This window comes from Triturus cristatus, chromosome 4_2, assembly GCF_964204655.1.
Source record: "Triturus cristatus chromosome 4_2, aTriCri1.1, whole genome shotgun sequence".
In the NCBI taxonomy this organism is placed as follows: Eukaryota; Metazoa; Chordata; class Amphibia; order Caudata; family Salamandridae; genus Triturus; species Triturus cristatus.
In genome coordinates, this window is record NC_140586.1 from 112402957 (window position 1) to 112423623 (window position 20667).

General features: G+C 44.3%; 1 protein-coding gene across 2 annotated transcripts in view; it reads right to left on the reverse strand.

Moving 5' to 3' along the window:
• Positions 1-20667, reverse strand: part of LOC146833110 (uncharacterized) — a 645049-nt gene that overhangs the window by 145191 nt on the left and 479191 nt on the right. For both annotated transcript variants that reach the window (XM_085600733.1, XM_085600734.1), the window contains 4 exons: positions 17191-17244; positions 14011-14064; positions 10050-10157; positions 4528-4581 (listed from right to left, as the gene is read on the reverse strand). In XM_085600733.1, the coding sequence (XP_085456859.1) occupies positions 4528-4581; positions 10050-10157; positions 14011-14064; positions 17191-17244 (270 nt within the window). The remainder of the gene's footprint in view (positions 1-4527; positions 4582-10049; positions 10158-14010; positions 14065-17190; positions 17245-20667) is intronic.

Genomic DNA, 20667 nt, shown 5'->3' on the forward strand with positions numbered 1-20667 from the left:
CTAGCCCTTGGAGTAACTCTCCGTTATGGGTTAAAAAGATACTTCTCACCCAGGCAAGAGGACAGCAAGACAGAACAAAATGGTAGCAGTCCTTCTGAACAGCAATGAAGCAGAGTGGCAGTTGTTTCAGCACAGCCGTCCTTCTTCCTGGCAGAGTATTCACAGGTTCAGAATTGTACTGAAGAGTTGGTGTCTGAGGTCTAGTATTTATACCCAGTTATGCATTTGAAGTGGGGAGAAGTTTCTAGAGGCATTCCTTGGAAGTGTTCATGTGCCCTGATTTCCTGGCTTTGGCTCCAGACTAACAACAGGGGGTATGCAGCCCTCTGTGTGGGGGCAGCACAAAGACTAGTCAAGTATAAGTGGTACTGGGACCCATCCTGCCAGTGATGGCCATTCAAAAACACCTAAGTTCCCTGTTGTGTGTGGCCGTCTAGGAGAACTACACAAAGAGCAACTGTCAACTACAGCCAGTCATGTGGCCCAGAAACAGGCTGCAGGCACTAAATGGCTGAGGCAGGAAAAAGAAAACTTTCTGAAAGTGGCAGTTTCAAAATTGTAATTCACAATCAAACTTCACCAATTAGGGATTTTCATTACAATTCAAAAGACACCAAACATGAACTGGTTACCTGTTCCCATTTGGGAATAAAACTTACAAAATGTTATAATGTAACTCCAATATTATCCTACTGGAGAAGAAGGCCTAGCAATAGTGAAAAATGACTTTAAGAGTTTTTCACTAATATGACATGTAAAACTTAAAAGTAGATGTCCAACTTTTTTAATACATTGCACCCTGCCCTCTGGGCTGTCCAGGGCCTACCATAGGGGTGATTTATATGGCCCTAGGGTGTCTATGTAATAACAAGGAAGGTTTGGGCCTGGCAAAAGGTTTATTTTGCCAGGTTGACATGGCAGTTTAAAAACTCACACACAGGCTGCAAAGGCAGAACTGAGACATGTTTAAAGTGCTACTTATGTGGGTTGCACAATCAGTGCTGCAGGCCCACTAGTACCATTTAATTTACAGGCCCTGGGAGCAGGTAGTGTCACCTTACTAGGGACTTACAAGTGAATTAAATGTGCTAATTGGGCAGAAGTCCATGCAGTGCAGGAAAGGGGGTGCATGCACACAGGGGGGAACACTAAGTGCCCCCCTGCATGCATCCCATGGGCCATGAGGCACCGGGAAACCTGTAGGGCCCCCTTTGTTTCCCCATCCCCACCCTAACAAATGCTGTCTCACCGCTGTGGTTAGGGTTGCAGTGAGGAAATTTGCAATATGCTTGGGGTTGCCGCAGCGGCACCGCCAAGCATATTGCTGCCTCAAGACCACCGCGCCAGGGCCAGGAATTGTAGATCCCTGGTGGCTGTGGCAGTCCACTCACAGTCTGACCACCATACTCGTTATATGGCGGTCAGACACTGGCGGCGGTTCCCGAACTGCCACCACACCTCCACCACGGGTTCAGCAGCATCAGGTCCTTAGTCAAACAGGTATCTACCTTTTTAAGAAAGTTCACCAAAGCCAGATTAATTTCAGGATGCTCTCATTTGGTGAGAAGAGTTGACTCAATAGTGAAGGTTTCCTAGTCCTCCCCTGAGAACTTTCCCTTTGAGAGGTACTTAAAAATGAGGGCATTAAGACGAAGAACTCCTTAAATTGATTTTTTGTTTGTACTGGAACTAAAGCTCTGGAATCAATCAGCATTACAGAATCACATACTGTACTTGGTATCAATTCCTCTGAGACTGATGTAAACCTGCCTCTCACAACTAAATAAATAGTCATCAAAGAAACAGTGCCCTCAAGAAAATGCATGCTTGTCTGATAAAGAAAATGGTTCCAGTACCCAGTGCTTTGTGTGAAACTTTCAACAGCAGAATGCAGCAGAGACAGTTGTGTTTTCCTCAATGTATTCCCTGTGTTTTATACCAAATTCAATTAAAAATAGAAGATATTGATATGAAATGAGAGGGTCTGCTAAAGGAGAACAAAATGAAAATAGTGCTCAAAAGTGTGAAGCTCACAAAGGAGCTGAATCATGTCGAATGAGGAAAAATATGGAACTGGAAGGGAATATTTGATGATGCATTGGTGGGGTGAGGCCTGAGTGTGCCAATGAAAATAACTGCAGTCTTCCTCAATATTCTTCAAAGTGACAATATGTTTGGAGAAGATATTTCTAAGTAAAGCATTCCCACACATTTGGCAAGGATGGAGAACAAATGACACTATAATGTCCATTTAGAATTTAGGAAACGTACTAAATGTTCTAAAACAAGAGTCCAATATTTCATCACATACTATCCCATAGAGGGATAGTAGCTGCTTGCCACAATGTCTACAGACAAGAATACACATATTAGAGATCCATCTTCCACAATATTTTAGTTGGTAAGATTCTCATTCAATCTGATTTCGAGTGTGTAAAATGCAAAGCTCCTCCCCCATTATGCTATTGCATACATCTATAGTATAATATATAAAACACAGGTATGTAGTCCATCCTGTTAGATAGCTAGTTGGAATTTTCACATGTAAGGTTTCATAAAATTCCATTCTACTGAATTTAATTCAAGTCATACTCTGGGAAATACCACACTATCCAAAGACATCTAACTTGTCCACATACACTGTATAATGAACCTATTTCTTAAGATTGATGTGTTGATGAGGAGACAGCATTACTTCATTGACACGTGGTAGTTAGTTTTGATTTGAGTTTGGGATAAAATCCTGCTGAGGAGTAGACTGTTGTAGTGAGAGTTTTGCCTCCTGTTCCACCCGGTTGAACTATCCGGAAGGATGGGGGAAGCAGGATTTTTTTATTTGCCATTTCTTATGTAAATAAAAATAATTGATCATGGGTCATACTCATAGTTTCAAAACTACAGTTAATATTTACTTAAATGCAAACAGTGGTTAGATGTTTTCAAGTCCATGCACTTAAAAGAAAGTGGTGTAATTCACTCTACAAAAATGTAACTTGATAAAGACAAACTTGACCAACTAACACTGATCCTGTCAAATGCCATCATGAATGTCTTGACTGTTCAAATTAAAAACAAATTTCAGTCCTCAGAGGAGACTCCTGGACCCGAACATCCTATGCGATTGTTGTTCTACCATCGGTACATACTGATCTGCAAATCAGGCCACCAATGAGACAAAGAGTGGACATGGATACAGATACTCCTCAATTGCATGCATAAGGAAATTAACCCTTATTGTGTCCTATGTCTACTTGATATATTCTCTAGATATATGGCCTCTCTAAGCCAATCTGTAATTAACTTTTTTTCTAAATTTATTTTTTTTTCGAACTTCTAAACCACATTTATATATAGTTGCCTATGCCATAGAAAAGTTACTCAAAAATTGGAATACACCACATTCCCAGGGCTTTATTACGATGTCGGGCAGACTTGCGTCTGCTAAACACCGTCGCGGAAACGGGATCGTCTGACCTCTGGTTGGCGGTCCCGACTACCTAATTACAATGTGACCGCACATGGTGCGGTCACATTCTCCCATTTCTCAATGAGAGCTTGTGTTACGGCCATGAACCAGCCATAACACAAGCTCCCATTGAGAAATCCCGTGGCAGGCACCTCATGGTGCCCGCCACAAGGTGCAGGGATCAAAAGGGGGGCACCTATGGCCCCCTCAGCCCCCAACCGGAGGCTGAATACAGAAGAGGGCCCTGCTAGGGTCCCCCAGACACGCTTTCTGACAGGGTTTCCATGTCAGAAAGGCCAGCACGGAAACCCTGCCAGAAACCGTGCATCATTTGGACTATGGGCCGGTCTACGACTGCCAGACAGTCTCCTGGAGCTCGTCAGAAGCCAACCGGAATGACCGGACAGTTTCAATTCCGACCGCCTGTATCATAATCAGCTGGTCAGAATTGAAATTGAGTATGACTGTCATGACCTCGCAATAAGCCCCTAAGTTTTTGATATCCAGATATTTTAAAGCAAAACACTCAATGATACATACTTTCTGTTTTGTAGAAACCACTCCTTATTCTACCACAATAACAGAAAGGATTTGTTACTGTTCTTTTTCTGCTTTTGATGATAAGTCAAAATACTAGAAAGCCCAGTTGAAAAACATACTATAAAATGTAATTTTGTCCCTTTAACAAATTAGTGGGTTTCTGTCAGGGTATCTTATCACCTGCACAATATGGAAAACTAAAGCAAATTTCATGAAATCCATCCTTCTGAAGGGCTGAAAAAATTGACTTTTTGTTTTTGGGAAGTCAAAGCAGTTGCTTACAACCTGCCAAGTAATAATCCCAACTTTTTTGCCCCCTTTATTGTTTTCCTCTAAATGTATTCTCATCTCTATCTAAAACCCATTTTCAAGCTCTAACAGATAGGAATATCAAGAGCCAGATGAGTGACAATCATGTGAGCATCAGAAGCGCTCCCCATGAATTAGCACTGCAGATTAGTCAAAGGCAGCTGAAGCACAACACAAGCAAACAGACAAGCTGTCAGAGATCAGTTCCATACCATTGGGCCGACTTCTCCACTTTCTCCCTTCTCTCCTGGGGGTCCAGGCATTCCCTGTGATGAAGACAGTAAACGTGTTAGAGAATTGTTGGGATATCCATGTTCAAGGTCACAACTGAAACAGGTAGATGGTGTTGAAAATGAATTTCCAAATATTCAAGTTTACATTGTATTTTCCATGCGAACGATTTCCTACTGACAATAAATGGAGCAGTATTTTTCTTTTCTAATGCACATTGCAATGTCTAGCTCACCTGAATACAAAACAACTTAGTTTCATTACCCATTCACTGTTCTTATAGTGGACAGAAAGGCAACAGAGCATGACATGAGAGCAAACGCACAACAGTAAATCATCCTGACTGTTCCTGCCCAGGACCCACCTTTTCACTGTTCATTTAATGGAAAAGCACACAATTGTAATTGATTAATACAACAAAAGATGCATTTAGGTCCATGCCTGATTTGAAGGGGAAAGAGGAATCCAATTTGTTTAACTTTGTGAAAATGAATGCTCAATATGAAACGCCTAGCCATTATTAAATCCTGCAATGATGTTGCTCAAATTTAACCTAAAAGTGTCTTGCCAAAGACAGCACAAACATTGTGAGGCTTATTTACAAGCCGAAAGCTCTAACATGGGAAAAAGTGATGTACTGGTGGTGCAATGGGCTTTTATATAAGCCCCTGAATCAGTGTGATACATTGTTTTCCAAGTTATGGCCCCTGGATGTGTTTAGCAGAGAGTGCCAGAGAGGCATTAATACTTTTAAAATGACATTGCCAAAGTAAACCAGACCCAGGTCCACATTTCTGTTCCCTGAAATAGTTACAATTGTATGGTTCATATGGTACATTTTTACCTTTTGAAAATCATCATATCCACCATGTTTTTTTCCGTGGTCGCAGTAGATACACCTCACAATTTTGTTGACAAATCACACGTCCCTTTAACTTCATTAAAGATGCATCTATTACTTGTTGTCATGTACCTCCAGCCTGCTTTGCCGCGACGTCAAAGCAACTTGTGGCATAACAGACCACAAAACATAAAACACATAGACAGCCATTGTGCATGTCTTAACACTATTCTGAAGGGGATCAGTGTTGGCCAGGTTTGCTCCTTCATCCTACATGTATCGGCTAAAAGATAAACTGGACAGTGTCTGGATTGGGTTCTTAGATTGTGATCAAGCAAGAAACAGAGATTTCACATTCTGAACCAAAGAAATCTTTGTGTTGTTTGGATGACGTCTGGCTGATTGTCTGAGACTGATTTTGCGATTCTCTAATTTGCGATGTCCTTTTGGGATGATACATCCCAAAAGGACTTTTCCCGTTCGCAAACGGCCGATTCTGAGAATCGGCCCGTTTGCGAACGGGAAAAGGGTTTGATACATATGCCCCTAGACCTCTAATGGTAAGCCAGTAGAATCTATTTTGCATCAATTGCCAGTACCTTGCTCTACTGCTTTTTGTAGCCCAGCATTTACTCAATGTAGTTCCAATTACAACCAACACATTAAGCTGTCTCCTCAGCTTCAGACTGTCCAGAAGCCTCTGATCTCGCATCTTCCTGAACAAGACAAATTCTTGCACAGTTCATGTACAATTAGTTTCCCTCATATTTTTCACCAAGATGAAAAGTATCCGAATCCGAGCCATGCATGGCACTCTCCTCCCCATTCCCTCTTGCTCACTCACTTGCCCTGTATCCTCTCTGGTTCTATACCTACCCCCTCAGCTCTACAATTAGGCAATTCTTCCAATGCCTGCCCCCTTTACTCTTTCAGCACACTAATCATGAGCTCCTTGCAGCTCCACAGACAGACTCATTTCAGCCTACTCTTTAGTCAAGCCCTCCTCCCTGGCACATACCTCCTCTGTTTCAAAGCAGAACAGCATTAGTAATTCAATACTCAAAATGTCCACAGTGGGCCATAGCACCACCATCCTTTAAAGCCCCCTTTCTCCAAATCCCTGGGACAGCTAGTCTTTATCTGGTACACAGACTATCCAACCACCTCAGTTAGGATTCTTTCATCTCCTCTTGCCCAGGACCACTCTCATCTAGTTTCCTGACTTCATCCGCTCAGCACACTACCACCATCTGGCTTCTCCATGATGACTTCAGACTCAACAACCCTGTGCTAGCTTCCATCTGGATGATCACTTTCACAGCTCAGGCCTGGTTCCTATCATCTTTCTCTAAATGCTCCACCATCACTTGGCTTTCTGAAAACTCACAGTTCTCTTTCTTCCACAGTGTGTCTCCCAAAGCTTGGTCTAAGGCCATTTCTCTTTGCCAATACTAGAGATTACTCTGGAAAGTGTGCCATGCAAACAAGGCACCTACGAGCCACCAACACCTTGATGTACAGCATTGTGGATGAGAGTTGTGCGTCTCGCGACTCCCCTGCACCTGAGTACTCTACACTGAACCTTAAGCAAGTCCTTACATACTGCAATTTTCGAAATCTCCCAATGTCATTTCCTGGCCAAATCAGACTCAGTACAAAACTCAATACCCAGCTCACTCGGACAATTAGATTGTTTATGAATGGAATTTGTTCCCCATCTTCTCGCTCCGTTACCTCATTTACTGACAGCCTGTCAGTCTATGTAAGCACTGACAACTCCACTTCTCAAGTACTGTCTTAAATAAACATTGCCAAGTGCCTTGTAGGAGTGCTATTTCTAACCAATGGCTGGCTGGAATCCAGACTTGCGACTATGATCCTGTGCCCGTGTCCCACTGGCATTCTTGTCCCTCACTGGAATGCGTGCTAGGCCCTGCCTGTCCTCCTTTTCACACATTAATACCCAAATCTTTCCTACTGGCTGTTGCTGGCCGCCATGCTGCCTTGCTTCATTAGCAGCAAACACTTCACCTGCTGACCCCTGCTTGAAAAGCCTACATTTTATAAGAGCGATGCAACGCTTGCACAAAGAGACCCAGAAGGCCGGGGAGGAAGGAAGATGACAAAGCTTCCTTGCTTTTCTGAAGGTGACTGAGGATCTGAAGCCTAGATGCCTCATTAAAAGCAAGAACCAGCACTATCAGGATGGCCCTGAAAGCGTGGAGGCACCGAAGGCGCGAGGGGGGTTCCTCAGAAGACATGCCTACGTGATCTCTGCAGGGGACAGCCTACATTTTATCCCTCTTTGTTCTGGACCAGCGCCTGCCTTCTAAGATGGCTGATCCAAGGGATATTCACTAAAAAGTGCTTCTCAGTAACGCATCCTTCTTTTTCTACTCATCCGGCAGTGACGCACTCCACGCTTGCACAGAGGAGGCTCGCCTTTTAGATATTTATTATCTTCAGATCGTGCAATACTAAGGATTTAATTCCCTGTTTGTGCAGGAGGCTGGATTGACATGGAAGCTACAGTAATCACAACTGAAACTCACACTTTAAGTAAAAAAAAAAAGTGCCTATGTGCTGGAGCTGTCAACTTTGAGAATAGGGAATCATGTTTGAATCCAGGATTCAACTAAACAGACAAATCACTTAGGGGAATATTATCAAGCACGGCGTTAAAATTATCGCCGCTTTAACGGCAGAAAAATGCTGCTAAAGCGGCGATAATGGGCTTGATAATATGCACTTGAGAATTCCAATAGAAGCCCATGTTGACAGCAGAACATAGACTTCTATTGGAATTCTCAAGGGCATATTATCAAGCCCATTATCGCCGATTTAGCTGCAGTTTTCTGCCGCTAAAGCGGCGATAATTTTAACGCCGTTTCTTGATAATATGCCCCCAAATCTTTCCGTGCCCAAAAAAATGACTATGGTAATCTAGGGCCGTATTACTGGAGTGACCAGGGGGCGTAACGAGCGTTTGTTCCTGCTTTGTGCGCCCCCGGGACACTGGTATTACAGAAGGGGCTGCAGACCCTTGTGTGTCCCTTTCTGTAATACCGAAAGCCCTGGCGCACATCACGCACCAGGGCAATTTTCAGAGGCATTCCCTCATTTTCATGGGGACATGGCTCCATGAGAATGAGGGACTCCCTTTACTTTTGTGCCCGCGCCTTATTATAGATCCGGGCTCAGAGGCAAACAAGCTGTCAGAAGGCACACTGACAACGCGTCACCTAAAAGTTGGCGCACTGCCAATGCGCCATCAGATTGCAGCTCTCAGGAGGGGGGAAACGGGGCTCCATGGACTCCCCAGACACCCCTTGCAGATGGGTGCAGTCACTGAGTGCACTAGCCTGCAGGAGGATCTCTGATCCCCTTTAAAAGTGCGGGCGGGTTGCCGCCTGCACGGTGAAACACGGAGCGGCTTCAAAGCAGCTGCTCCGTTTTTCACCTGAATGCGCTGCCCTCGGGCAGCGAAAGTTCACGGCTGCCCTGGGTGCAGCGCATTCACTATAATGTGCCGCATTTTCCTGGTTAGCGCTGGGCGCACCTTTTGAAAGCTGCACCCAGCGCTAACCAGGAAACTGCACCGCATAGGTAAGACGACCCCAGGAGCGCATGTAAAGCACTCTGATGCCCTCGAGCCAAGTTCAACCTATATATAATCACCCAAAAATTAATGCGTGTCATATAGAGCAATAGATTTATATCTTTAACAATTGCCTTCTTCTGACTGGTGCACCTTCCTCTTTTGTCTGTCTCATCTGTATCTGACCTTCAGTGGAGTTGCCCTTCGACGCACTCCGGAAGTATTGTGCACAGGATCCGAATACTAATTATGAGACTTTGGGATTATAAGTGCTAAACTAGTAGTCAGTCGTAGTTCTCTCTTTGTATAGCAATCTTTAACAATTGCATTGAGCTTTCAGGTACAGACAGATTGCACACACAGAATCAGCAACCACGTCTTTGTCATTACAGGATGCTTCTAATGCACCGGTAAATGTCCACATTTTTGTGGTTATATTTAGAGTGCGTGGCGACCACTCCTACTCGGTCAACGCTAGAGTTGGCAGAAAGAGACACTGAGGAATATCTGTTGGTTGAATAACTTAGTTCAATTGTCTATTCGAAGGAGGCCGACAGACTGGAACTATGAAAAGAAATGAATGGTTATTATTTCTTTTAAATCAAAATGACTAATAGTGAAATATTTTGTCCTTAAAAAAAAAAGACTCCTAAAATAAAGTAGATCCAGTCATTACTATGTAAGACAACACATGAAAACACATAGGAGAATTAAAATAGAAATAAAAAACGTTATCTCACTACACTTAGTAATTAAATCCATTCTGCGGCTGCCGCAGTGGCCGATTCGGGCAGCAATCTTGCACTTTCAGAGCTTTTAATGATATCAGAAAGCGCGTCTCCCTACTGGACAAGAGAAACAGAATCATCCGCTGCTGTTTTTAATAACATGGAATGCCATCTGAACTTCTCTAGTTCCAAGTACGGTTATGGACCCAAGAGGTTGGGAGAAGGTCCCAACCTCTTGGGTCCTTCCGAGTGAGATGGAGCGCAGGAATGATATTTAGGGTACCTCTTGTTCTGCAGTCTATTTTGTTTCCAGGCTTTAGGTCACCTCACACTCACCTGCAGTCCAATTGGGCCTTTCACCCCTGGGAAGCCGCGTTGACCTTCATCCCCCTTCTGCCCGAACATCCCTTGCTGACCACGCCGGCCGGGCTCCCCATCCTGGCCCTGGAAGAACAAAAACGGTGTCAGAGTGTAGGTGCACCTCTGTCTATCTGAAGGGATGTGTGACCGCCCTAGTCTGCAACAATGATGTGTTTGTGTTTATATGTTGGTGACTGGCTGTCTAGCCATGTGTTTGCTGTGTTTCCATACTTTTGTGAGTTCTCTCTCTCACTCTCAATACATAAATATATATGTGTATATGTTTGTGTGTGTATATATAAAACACCCAGATAGCTACAAGGCACAATTCGAGGGTACACGGAAAGATTATTTAAATTCCAGCTGGGCCCACAACAAAGGCCGAAGTTAAGGGGCCATCAGGCCTCCTTTTGTTAAAGTATCCTGGCAGGGAGCTATAGGGAGCCTCACAGCTGGATGCAAAGGAGGGAAAACAAAGGCTCACATCTTCATATCAGTTCACAGGTACCTAAAGAGAGACTTGCTTTTGAATTTGTTGAGTCCCTGTATATAAGAGATATGCATGCACTGTAGAAATGTCGTATGTGCTGGTCTGTCCCAGTATTTACACCAATAACAATTTAAATATCACTGTTTTGTTTTATTTCTTTTATAGCGCTATAGTGCTACTCCTACCAATGCAGGGCGCCAGAGCGCTTTACATCACACGAACAAAAAATAAATCATATGTGTCAATCATTGTGTATGATGTCTTACATAAGACAGTGACGGTTATAAGGTGTAGGGGCTCGCTGTGCTGTATTAGGATTCCAATTTATGAACTGCAAATAACAAAACAATCTGTCTTAAAAGCAGTTAACCACTCACTAATCTACATAAAATAAAAAATGTTCTTCTGTGCATTACATAATGTGGTTTGCAGGAAACATATTAACCCTCTATGCTACTTTGATTGAAATCTGGGACTAGACAAACACAAAAATCTCTCTAGCAAATTAACTTCCAGAGTTAATTTACAATTATTATTAATATTCCCTGAGATTTAGTTGGCGCACAAAGATCTCTGCAGCAGGTGCCTTAACCCTATAAGATATTTTAAAATGCTGACTTTGCAACCAATTAAGCAGAACAAGTTTACTACCATGTTTCTCCTTGTTGCCAATTTCATCTGGCAGGGTTTTAAATCTTAAGGGCTTATTTACAAGCCCTGTGGCGCAGGACAGCGCAGTACGTGACCTTGCTGCGCTGCCCTGTGCCACAGGGAAAGGGCAGAAATGGGCTGTATTTACAAGATACAGCACATTCTGTCCTCTCCCCCTGCGCTGGCGCACAATGAGTTGCCTAGCGCAGATGCAGTCACCCTTGCACCATTGTGCACAGACTGGATTGTTTCTGTGCAGGAAGGGACATCTTCCTGCACAAAAAAAGGATCAATGGAGGCTAGTTCCTCTTTCGATCTGTGCTGCAGAAGAAAGAAGAAAAACGAGGAGAAATAAAAAATATTTCTCCTTGTTGCACCTCCCATGGGGAGGCATAAGATTTCGATGCATTCCCAGGGTTACAGATTCTTGTAAATCTGGGAAGGTGTCAAATGCCATGGGTGGCACTTGGAAACACCCACCGCAACACGCATGGCACACCTCCCCATCGCAGTGTGAGGCAATGTAGCCACTTGCACTGCGTTGCCTTGCTCCATATGTACAAGGCCATGAAAAGCCATGCAGGGTGGCTTTACGTGGCCTTGTAGATATGGTTAAGACCTGTGCACCATATAAAGTGATGTTCCAGCAGTGCGCAGGGCTTGTAAATATGCCCCTAAATGTATAAGCTAAGGCCCAGTTTTTCCGTCAGAGTTGTGTCCCTTTTGGCACACCCCAATGCAAAATCTCATGTGATAAATATTGTAATGTGCTCATGATAGACCTGCTAAAAACATGTGTGTGGTTTTACAATTTGATGTCACTTCCTGTGAGGTCATGGGTTGCAATGCCACTTCCTGTGATGTCACGCACTGCGATGTTTCGTCCCATGATGTCACTTGCATACTGCCTAAATTGGCTAGTTCCCCAACTTCTTTTTTTTAGGACTTGTGCCCTGAAAAGCTATCCAGCTGGAGCTAGAGAGACAGGCAGGCAGGAAGGATGGAGAGAGAGAGAGAGGAGAGAGAGAGAGAGAAAGAGAGAGAGAGAGAGAGAGAGAGAGAGAGAGAGAGATGGATGTGTGTCGGTATGTGTCATAGCAGCACAACCTACAAGCACTGCTGTGCCATACTAATGGCTGATTGCGTCCTACATTCATGCCAAATAAAAGTTACAAAAATATGCATGTTTACCAATCCCGTGGGGCGTGTGTGCCTGCACCAGTCCATGTCACTTATGACTCTCTATATTGTGTGCTGATGCCTATTCGCGTCTGTGTGTAGATTTGTGTTTTGCCCACCTGTGTGTGAACTGTCTCTACTTGTGTGATTGTATTTTGTGTTTGACTATTCATGTGTATGCTTTCCCATCACCTCCATATCTACTTCAGCATGTCAGTAAAAAGGACTCTATGCCTATGAGTCAATATCCATTTCTGTACTCAAGTATATTCACGCGTCTGTGTGTATTTCTGTCTATGTTTTGTTTCCTAAGTATATCTGTCTGAAGATTTGTGCGAGCCGATTCAAGTATATTTGTGTATATCATCCCACATACATGTGAGCACGCCCTCTTCTGTATGTACTTACATCATTCACATTGACATAGGATTCTTTGAAGGATTGTGTGCCTAAGTGCATACTTAAAGGCATATATCTTTATAAATGATATGCCTGTTGCATTGGCGTTGCATTTTTTCTACGTTTACACATTTTCAAAACTCTATACATACCTCTTAAGGAGTGCATGAACGTGTTTTATGGGGGATGTAAATCTCTGGCTTGTGTGATGGAACCACGCATGCTTTTACCACGCATGCTGGATTCACGCAGTCTTGACCACACAAGTCTTAACCACGCATATGCCTTTACCACGCATGCCTTTACAATGAAATATGCGTGGTTAAGACTTATCAGGGAAGTCTTACCCCCGACCCTTGGCCCCTGTCCTAAGACCTAAAACTACCCACTCCCTCTTGAAAACAAACCCCTCCCCCGAGACCTAAAAACTAACCCGCCCTCCCCTAGGCTCTAAAAACGACCCGACCCCTAAAAACTGCCCAGCCCCCCAAGCCCTAAAAAGTATTCCAATCCCTAAAATGGCTCCCAAACCCCCGCCCTGAGACCTAAAATTAGCCCCTCACTCCTTAAAATCAACCCGTTTCTGCCTGAACCCTAAAAACTTCCCTGCCCCCTTTAAGCTCTAAAAACGACCCTACCCTCCCCTAAGCCCTGGAAACAACCTGACCCCCCAGCCCTGACAACTACCCCCAACCCTTAAAAGCGACCCCACCCCCAAAAACCGGCTCCAGCCCCACTCACCTCAACCTGTCCTCTACCAATCCTTTCTGCTTCCACCCAGCAGCAGCTAGACCGTGCACTGCCTTAACTACACATATGTGTGGTTAAGGCATATGCTAATTAAGGCAAGCGTAGCAACGCTTGTGATGTTGGAACAAGCGTGGCTCTGCCCGCGTTGTTCCAACTGTTTCTCGAATCTCTGCAAATGTGCTTGGTTGTATGTGTACCCAGGTGTATCTGTGCAACAAAGCATGCCCGCTTAGGTACCCGTGTCTTTGTGAACGAGCCTGTGCAGATGTTGGATGCATGTCTAAAACATACAAATAGGTTTGTGTTCACAGGTTGGCATATACATCTCTGTATTCATTCCTGTGCTCTCAATGTGTGTAAATCTGCATGCACATATGTTTGTTTACATGTGAACACCACGTGCCAGCACACAAATACATAGTGACATGTGAGTGTTTGGCCAAAATACAGAGGCGTGGCTCCACTTACCGCTTGTCCTGGATGACCAATGGGGCCTTGTATGCCGACTGGTCCAGCGGGACCCTGAGTGACACAGAAAAAAAAGGGTCAGTAACAGATTTGATGGGTATAATGTGCTTAAAAAAATTGTCCTTTCACAAACATGGCTGTATTTCATCTTCAAATTACAATTTTTTCTCACGTAGAAACTAATACGTTTTCCTTAGCAAAAATGATAATTTTACGGTGCAAATGTCTGTCTTTGATTATAGACAAGCTTTATCGCTGCGCAAAAGGCCAATTTTCCACCAAAAAGGGCAAATTCGGCACAACGCAGCAAAGGTCTTTCCTCATCTACTTCAAAAAGGTTTTTTTCAGCAATTGATGTACTTCTAGGGTGGTGATTTTGTCGCAAATAGAAAATGGTCTGGCAAGACCCTTTTATTTGGAAAGGAAATGTTCTCACAAACAAAGCTTGGAAACACAGAAACGTTTGCAAACCTCAGGCAGCCTAATGTTTGACAATGTTGCTAAGCCTCGAGAAGAAAAGGTTGAAACTACACCCACCCATAGTTAACCCCTGTTTTCCAATATGTTTGTTTTTATTTTCTAGTAGAATTTTGGTAGTTATGTAAGGTGCCAGAGATCCTGGGTATTGATGTCCCACATGAATGCCCAGATTTGTGGCCAACGGTGAGAGCTGTTTAACCTCTTATCTCCATTCTGACCTTGTCCTCTGTGTTGAGCCTACTAAAAAAGACGACAATGTGTGTCAATTGTGATTTATTTTATGTTTTGGTTTTACATTTCTTTCAATGCAGCTTGACGGCCACTTAAATGAACTGTGGGTACGGAGGTGCCGCCAAGGAGCGTGGAAGAGAAGTTTTGCACAAGATGAATCCATATGTGATGGTCAAACAAAGGGGCATATTTACAAGCAGGCGATAAAAAATTATCGCCGCTTCTGCGGCCGTTTTCGGCCGAAAAGCGGCGATAATTTTATCACCTAATTAGCAAGGCCACGCTAACGCGTGAAACCTTGCTTTAGCGTGGGGATTCTTTACGCCCAGCTTTGCATCTCTAATGAGATGCAAAGTGGGCGTTCCTGACCTAACATGACAGGAGAAATGTCGCTAAGCGACATTTCTCCTATCATCAAGCCCCACGCTATGAAGCATAGCGGCAGGAAAAGTAGCGACAACCCCTGTCATCGCTACTTTCCTTACGCCTGCTTCAGGGCATGAGATGCAAAGTGGGCGTTCCTAACCTAACATGACAGGAGAAATGTCGCTAAGCGGCATTTCTCCTTTCATCAAGCCCCACGCTATGAAGCATAGTGTCAGGAAAATAGCGATAACCCCTGTTATCGCTACTTTCCTTACGCTTGCTTCAGGACTGATTTAGCCATGATATCCTATGGAGGGTGGGTATCATGGCTAAGTTTGTGAGTCCCTATCAGCAAGCTAACGCCACATTGCGTGAGATTATCGCTGGGTTTCCAGCGATAATCTCACGTTAGGTAGTTAGCGTGAGGATTTTTATCGCTGAGGAGATAAGCGTTGCTAATAGCACGCTAACTCAGCGAAAAAAATCAACGTTACCCGGCGATAATTAGCCTCACGCTAAGAGCGCTGAGCGATAATTATCGCCGGGTGTTGCTGATATGCCCCAAAGTTTGTTGACAGAAGTTTTAATGTTGAGTCAAACAATGATGAGGCCTACAAGTCTTTCAAAACATGTGGGCTTCAGTCATTTCCTGAATTTCTTGAGCTGTGCTTCTTGGTGCCACGGTACAGGGAGACGTATGCATGTGGGAAAGCCTTGAACTATGTGGCTTCTACGCCCAAAACATTTGAAAGTGGAGGGGTATTTTGTTTTCATTTGAAGTGGCCAACGGTCCACTGGTGACCTGGGAGATCACCAAAACATTCAGGGGCAGATTTATCATTATTTCACGCAGCACAGCGCCAAGCAGCAAGCTACCTTGCTGCGCTATGCTGCGTGAAAGGAAAAGGGCAGGAATGTGCTGTATTTAACATTATGCGCACTTTCTGTCCCTTCCTTGCGCTGGCGCACAATGTGCTGCCTATGGCCAACGCTAGCATCTTTGTGCTATGATGCAAGAGTGCCTATGTTGCAGGCAGGATGTTTTACTTTCATTTCTGTAAAATGCAGCACACATAAAAAGAGAAAAAAACGATGAAGATGTTTCTCCTCGATATGCCTCACCTGGGGTGGCGTAGCATTTTGATGCATTTCCAGATCGATCAGTAAAGTTAAATGTGGGAATGTGCCAAAATCCATGGGTGGATTCTTGTGAACACACACGCTCCTCCCATGAAGCGCCTACCTGGGCCTGGGGCAGAGTAATACAGTGCAGCAATTTGTGCTGCGTTGCTTTACTCTAGATCTATGAAGCCACTCAGGGGCACACAAGGCGGACGTGCGTGGCTTGACAAACCTGACTTAGTAGTTACGTCGCCCTTGCGCCCCCTTGCATGGCACAAGTGCAAGGCAACTCAATGATAAATCTGGCCCTCAGTATTTTGTGGGGATGTCAGGCAAAAGGGGGGGGGGGAGCCGGGAAAAACGTTTTTCATGTTTAAAAAAGGCAAATATTTTACTCTTCCTTATCAAAAAAATGTATGCTGTGCTACAGTCATTTACACTGCGCTACAGGTGGCAGTTTTACTTGCCCCTTTTGCATTGTGTTGAAGGATCGTCCTGGCTATGGGAAGTATTTTATTTTGCAAGGATTTCCTGCCATAGTAAAATCTTTTTTAAATGTAAATTAAAACACACAAAGATCGAAGATTTAAATTTGTAATTTTCATTGATTAAAAAGTTGTAAAAAAATAAATCCTGGACATTTTTTATCAAAATTCTCTAAAATGATATACAGTGGCTTTAATAATGCTCAGGTTAATAACAGTGATTTAAAAATGAAACATTCATTTTCTACTAAACAGGAGGTAAATGTGAAATATTTCTTCGGCTTGGGAAAACATCACTAACATTCTTTTTTTGAAGCTGGTTGCTCAGTCCAGGAGCAGGATTGGAAATAGGAGGTAAGGTTGTTCCCAAAAGTCCAGTACTTCTAAAGTAAAAACTGTACTCATGACGTCTTCTGATAGGATAGGGAAGCTCCTGGTGGAACACAGCACCTTAATTTGTGATATTCTGAAGAGGTGCAAGGGGTGTAATACTTACAGAGTCTCCTTTATCTCCTTTGCTGCCCTTCTGGCCCGGCCCTCCTGTTTCACCCTGAAAGATAAAAACAACAGTGCTAGTGTTATTTGCTTTCTTAGGGAGAACATGGTCTTTGTTGGCATCATTTGAATGCACAGAGAGGCACAGTTCTCTTAAGCTCCCTGACCGTCCTAATATCTCTTCATTTCTTTTAAAAATATACAGTATTTCTGGTTGTCAACAAAGGGGATCGCTGTTGTTCTAATCCGAGAATACTTACTAAGGATGATGCTACAGAGGAATTGGAGATCTATGTTGCTATATTGAAGTGGATTCAACGTTCAGCTTAGACAGTGGCAACATGTTTCGGGTCACAGCTTGTAGTGCAGAGTCTTCTTCAGAATGGCAGAAATACTATTTTAAATCATTGTTTCTTATGAGGATTATGCTCAATAAGAGTACTAATGATTCAGGTAGAAGTAACAATTGCTATTTACAGTATTTAGAAATAGCAGAATTCTGGTATGATCCACTATGTAAAAAACAAGCTATTTTTATTATTAGGTAAACATGCCTTTTTTAGAATGGGAAACTTTCAGTACACTGACCCTTTAGCCTTGTCTAAGATATAGTTGAAATTGATTGCTGATCCATGCCAAACTCACATGATATAATAATGAAGACAGTTTTTCATTTTAAATGACTGTCACTCTGAGATGTATCTAAAATGGCACTGATAGTCTAGGTCCTGTATTCATGCGTAAGGATGTATATGCCAGTTTCAGTGTCCAAAAGTGAAAAGGTTCTAGGCAGTGAACCTTCATGGCATATACTGCATAATTACACATCCATGCACTTCTGCGTAACTAGCCCTTGCAAAAGTAGTGGCGTAACACAGACCCCGAAGCCCCCACGGTGCGGGGGGCCCAAGCTCCGAGAGGCCCACTCAGCACAGTACTCTGGCCAGAGATCTCCTGATTGAGTCCGGAGGGGACCCCTTCACGTGCCTTGCAGGGGGGTCCCTCAAGTTCCGTTACGCCAGTGGTGACATGTCCCTTGTCTGGCTGCTTTGGGAAATAAGGATTTGAAGATCTGAAAAGGCCATCAACTGTACTTGTAGAAGTTGAGTCCTACACACTGCCCCATCCTATAGGCTCCATCTGTGGCTGAGGGTGACCCACACTCCGGATCTGGCCAAATACACAGACCAGCATGATTGCAATGCCAGCTACACTATTTTGGGGGGGGCACCTTTACATGTGGGCAAGTTTGAAGTTTAAATTCCATTCACATGCAACTATTGGCCTCTGGGTTAAGACTTCTCCTAAAGTTGCAAGTTGGGCACTGTTCTTTTTTCTGTGAAGACAATTGTATCATGAAAATTGAGCTAAGTTTACCAGTTGCATGTTCACAGGCCACTGTAGAGACGTGTGAATAAGAGCAAGTATGAAGCCTGTAGGCCTAGGGTCAGATTTAACTAAGTATGGTACTGCTGGGCATGGACTCAAGCATTATGCCTTATGGCATTACGCCTTCACTGCCTCAAATTCTGTTCCAAGCCAAATCATGTGTAATTAGGCCCACTCCACGTCAGTCTTCATTTCCTTTGCTCAGCTTTCTGTGAACCGGTACAGAATACAAACCAAAATGAAAGGGTATAGTTTATCGACACTGCAACCAGGTGTACTGCTCGATTTTCCCGGCCCCCTTGTGCTGAGGGGTGATTAGTGTGACTTCAGTCTCTTTCCATCCAAGTCTAAGGGTTAGAGTAGTGAATGGAGCCTATTTACTAGGCACTTTGACATGATCCTGTGCTCTTCCCCATAGATCAGGGCTTGCACACCTAGCCTAGGGGATAGATTCGTTAGTATTAGGGATAACCTGTCCTGTAGTGAGGGTATTTCATGGAGCCGTGCTGAATTCAGGCCTGGTAGGCCTCAAACGGGAGAGACTCCATCTTTTTTTCTGCTCCGGCAGCTTGAGATGCTTCTAGGTCAAAGGCAGTGTTTTAGTTACGAGGTGTTATTCGCTTGGAGAGAACCGGTTCAGGCCGGCCCTTATCGAAGGATTGTATTTTTCTTCATGCCGAAGACACTACATCAGGCCGGCCGGCTGGGAACGTGTCCTTGGCACGGGGAGGTACAAGAATTTGGAGGGCGGTAGGTTACGGGCTGGAATTTAGATGACCATTGAGTGCAGGCTACATACGACCAAGGTGATGTCAACCCCTTTTTATTAGAGTGTACAACTTAATCTTTCGCTTTTCTTTGCAGGTGATGATATGTATTATGTTCTGTGAGCGTGTATGTAGTAACTAAATAAAGTATATAGTTTGTAGTGAATCAACATTTGCTGCGTGTTCTTGTATAAGAGGGTAGCCTATTCTTCTAGTCAGCTGTGACTTGATATGAACAGATGTTAACCCTGATCAGGTAAGTGGTAACTGAATAAGGGAGAAGGGAGTCCCTCGAACTGGAGAACAGGTTGTGCTCAACTAGCGGTCTTTGTGTGATCTGATACATAGTAACACTGATTCCCCTGTCGTATGTCGTGGTAATAATAGGATGAGCTCGTGCTAAGGCTGCCGTCTGGGCAGGAAGTCCTGGGTCCGTTTGGGACCGCGAGGCTGGAGCTGCCGTCTGGGCAGGAAGTCCTGGGTCCGTTTGGGACCGCGAGGCCGCCACTTGTCTGAGGCTGCCGTCTGGGCAGGAAGTCCTGGGTCCGTTTGGGACCGCGAGGCTGAAGCTGCCGTCTGGGCAGGAGGTCCTGGGTCCGTTTGGGACCGCGAGGCCGCCACTTGTCTGAGGCTGCCGTCTGGGCAGGAGGTCCTGGGTCCGTTTGGGACCGCGAGGCCGCCACTTGTCTGAGGCTGCTGTCTGGGCAGGAAGTCCTGGGTCCGTTTGGGACCGCGAGGCCGCCACTTGTCTGAGGCTGCTGTCTGGGCAGGAAGTCCTGGGTCCGTTTGGGACCGCGAGGCTGCCACTTGTATGCTGAGGCTGCCGTCTGGGCAGGAAGTCCTGGGTCCGTTTGGGACCGCGAGGCCGCCATTTGTATTATAAGATATATATATGTATATGCATATATAATAGGAATTCCCTGTCCTTAGGTGGTACATATATATGTGGTTATTTAGGTGTAAATAGGCCCTAGGGAGGGGGTAACGTTCTAGTTTGGGTTAGAGAGGCTCTGTTGAGCGGGTTCTATCTGATCCGAAGACCCAAGCAGAACATTTGGCGCCACGAACCGTTTACGAAACCTGTGTGCGTTGTGATTGTCTTGTGTTTGCTTTCGGCGCGTGCGTGGTTTTCTTTGCATTCTCTTTTTATATATTTGCGTGTATAGTTTTTTTTTCTCTTCCTTTCTTTTCCTCTCCATTTCTTTTCTTCTTTCTTTTTCACGATGTTTTCTAAAAAATCTAAATCTACTTTTAAGTTGCCCGTTGATATTCCCGGATGGGATTCAACGCCTTATGAAGCCTTAGCCCGTGAGTGGGCTGAC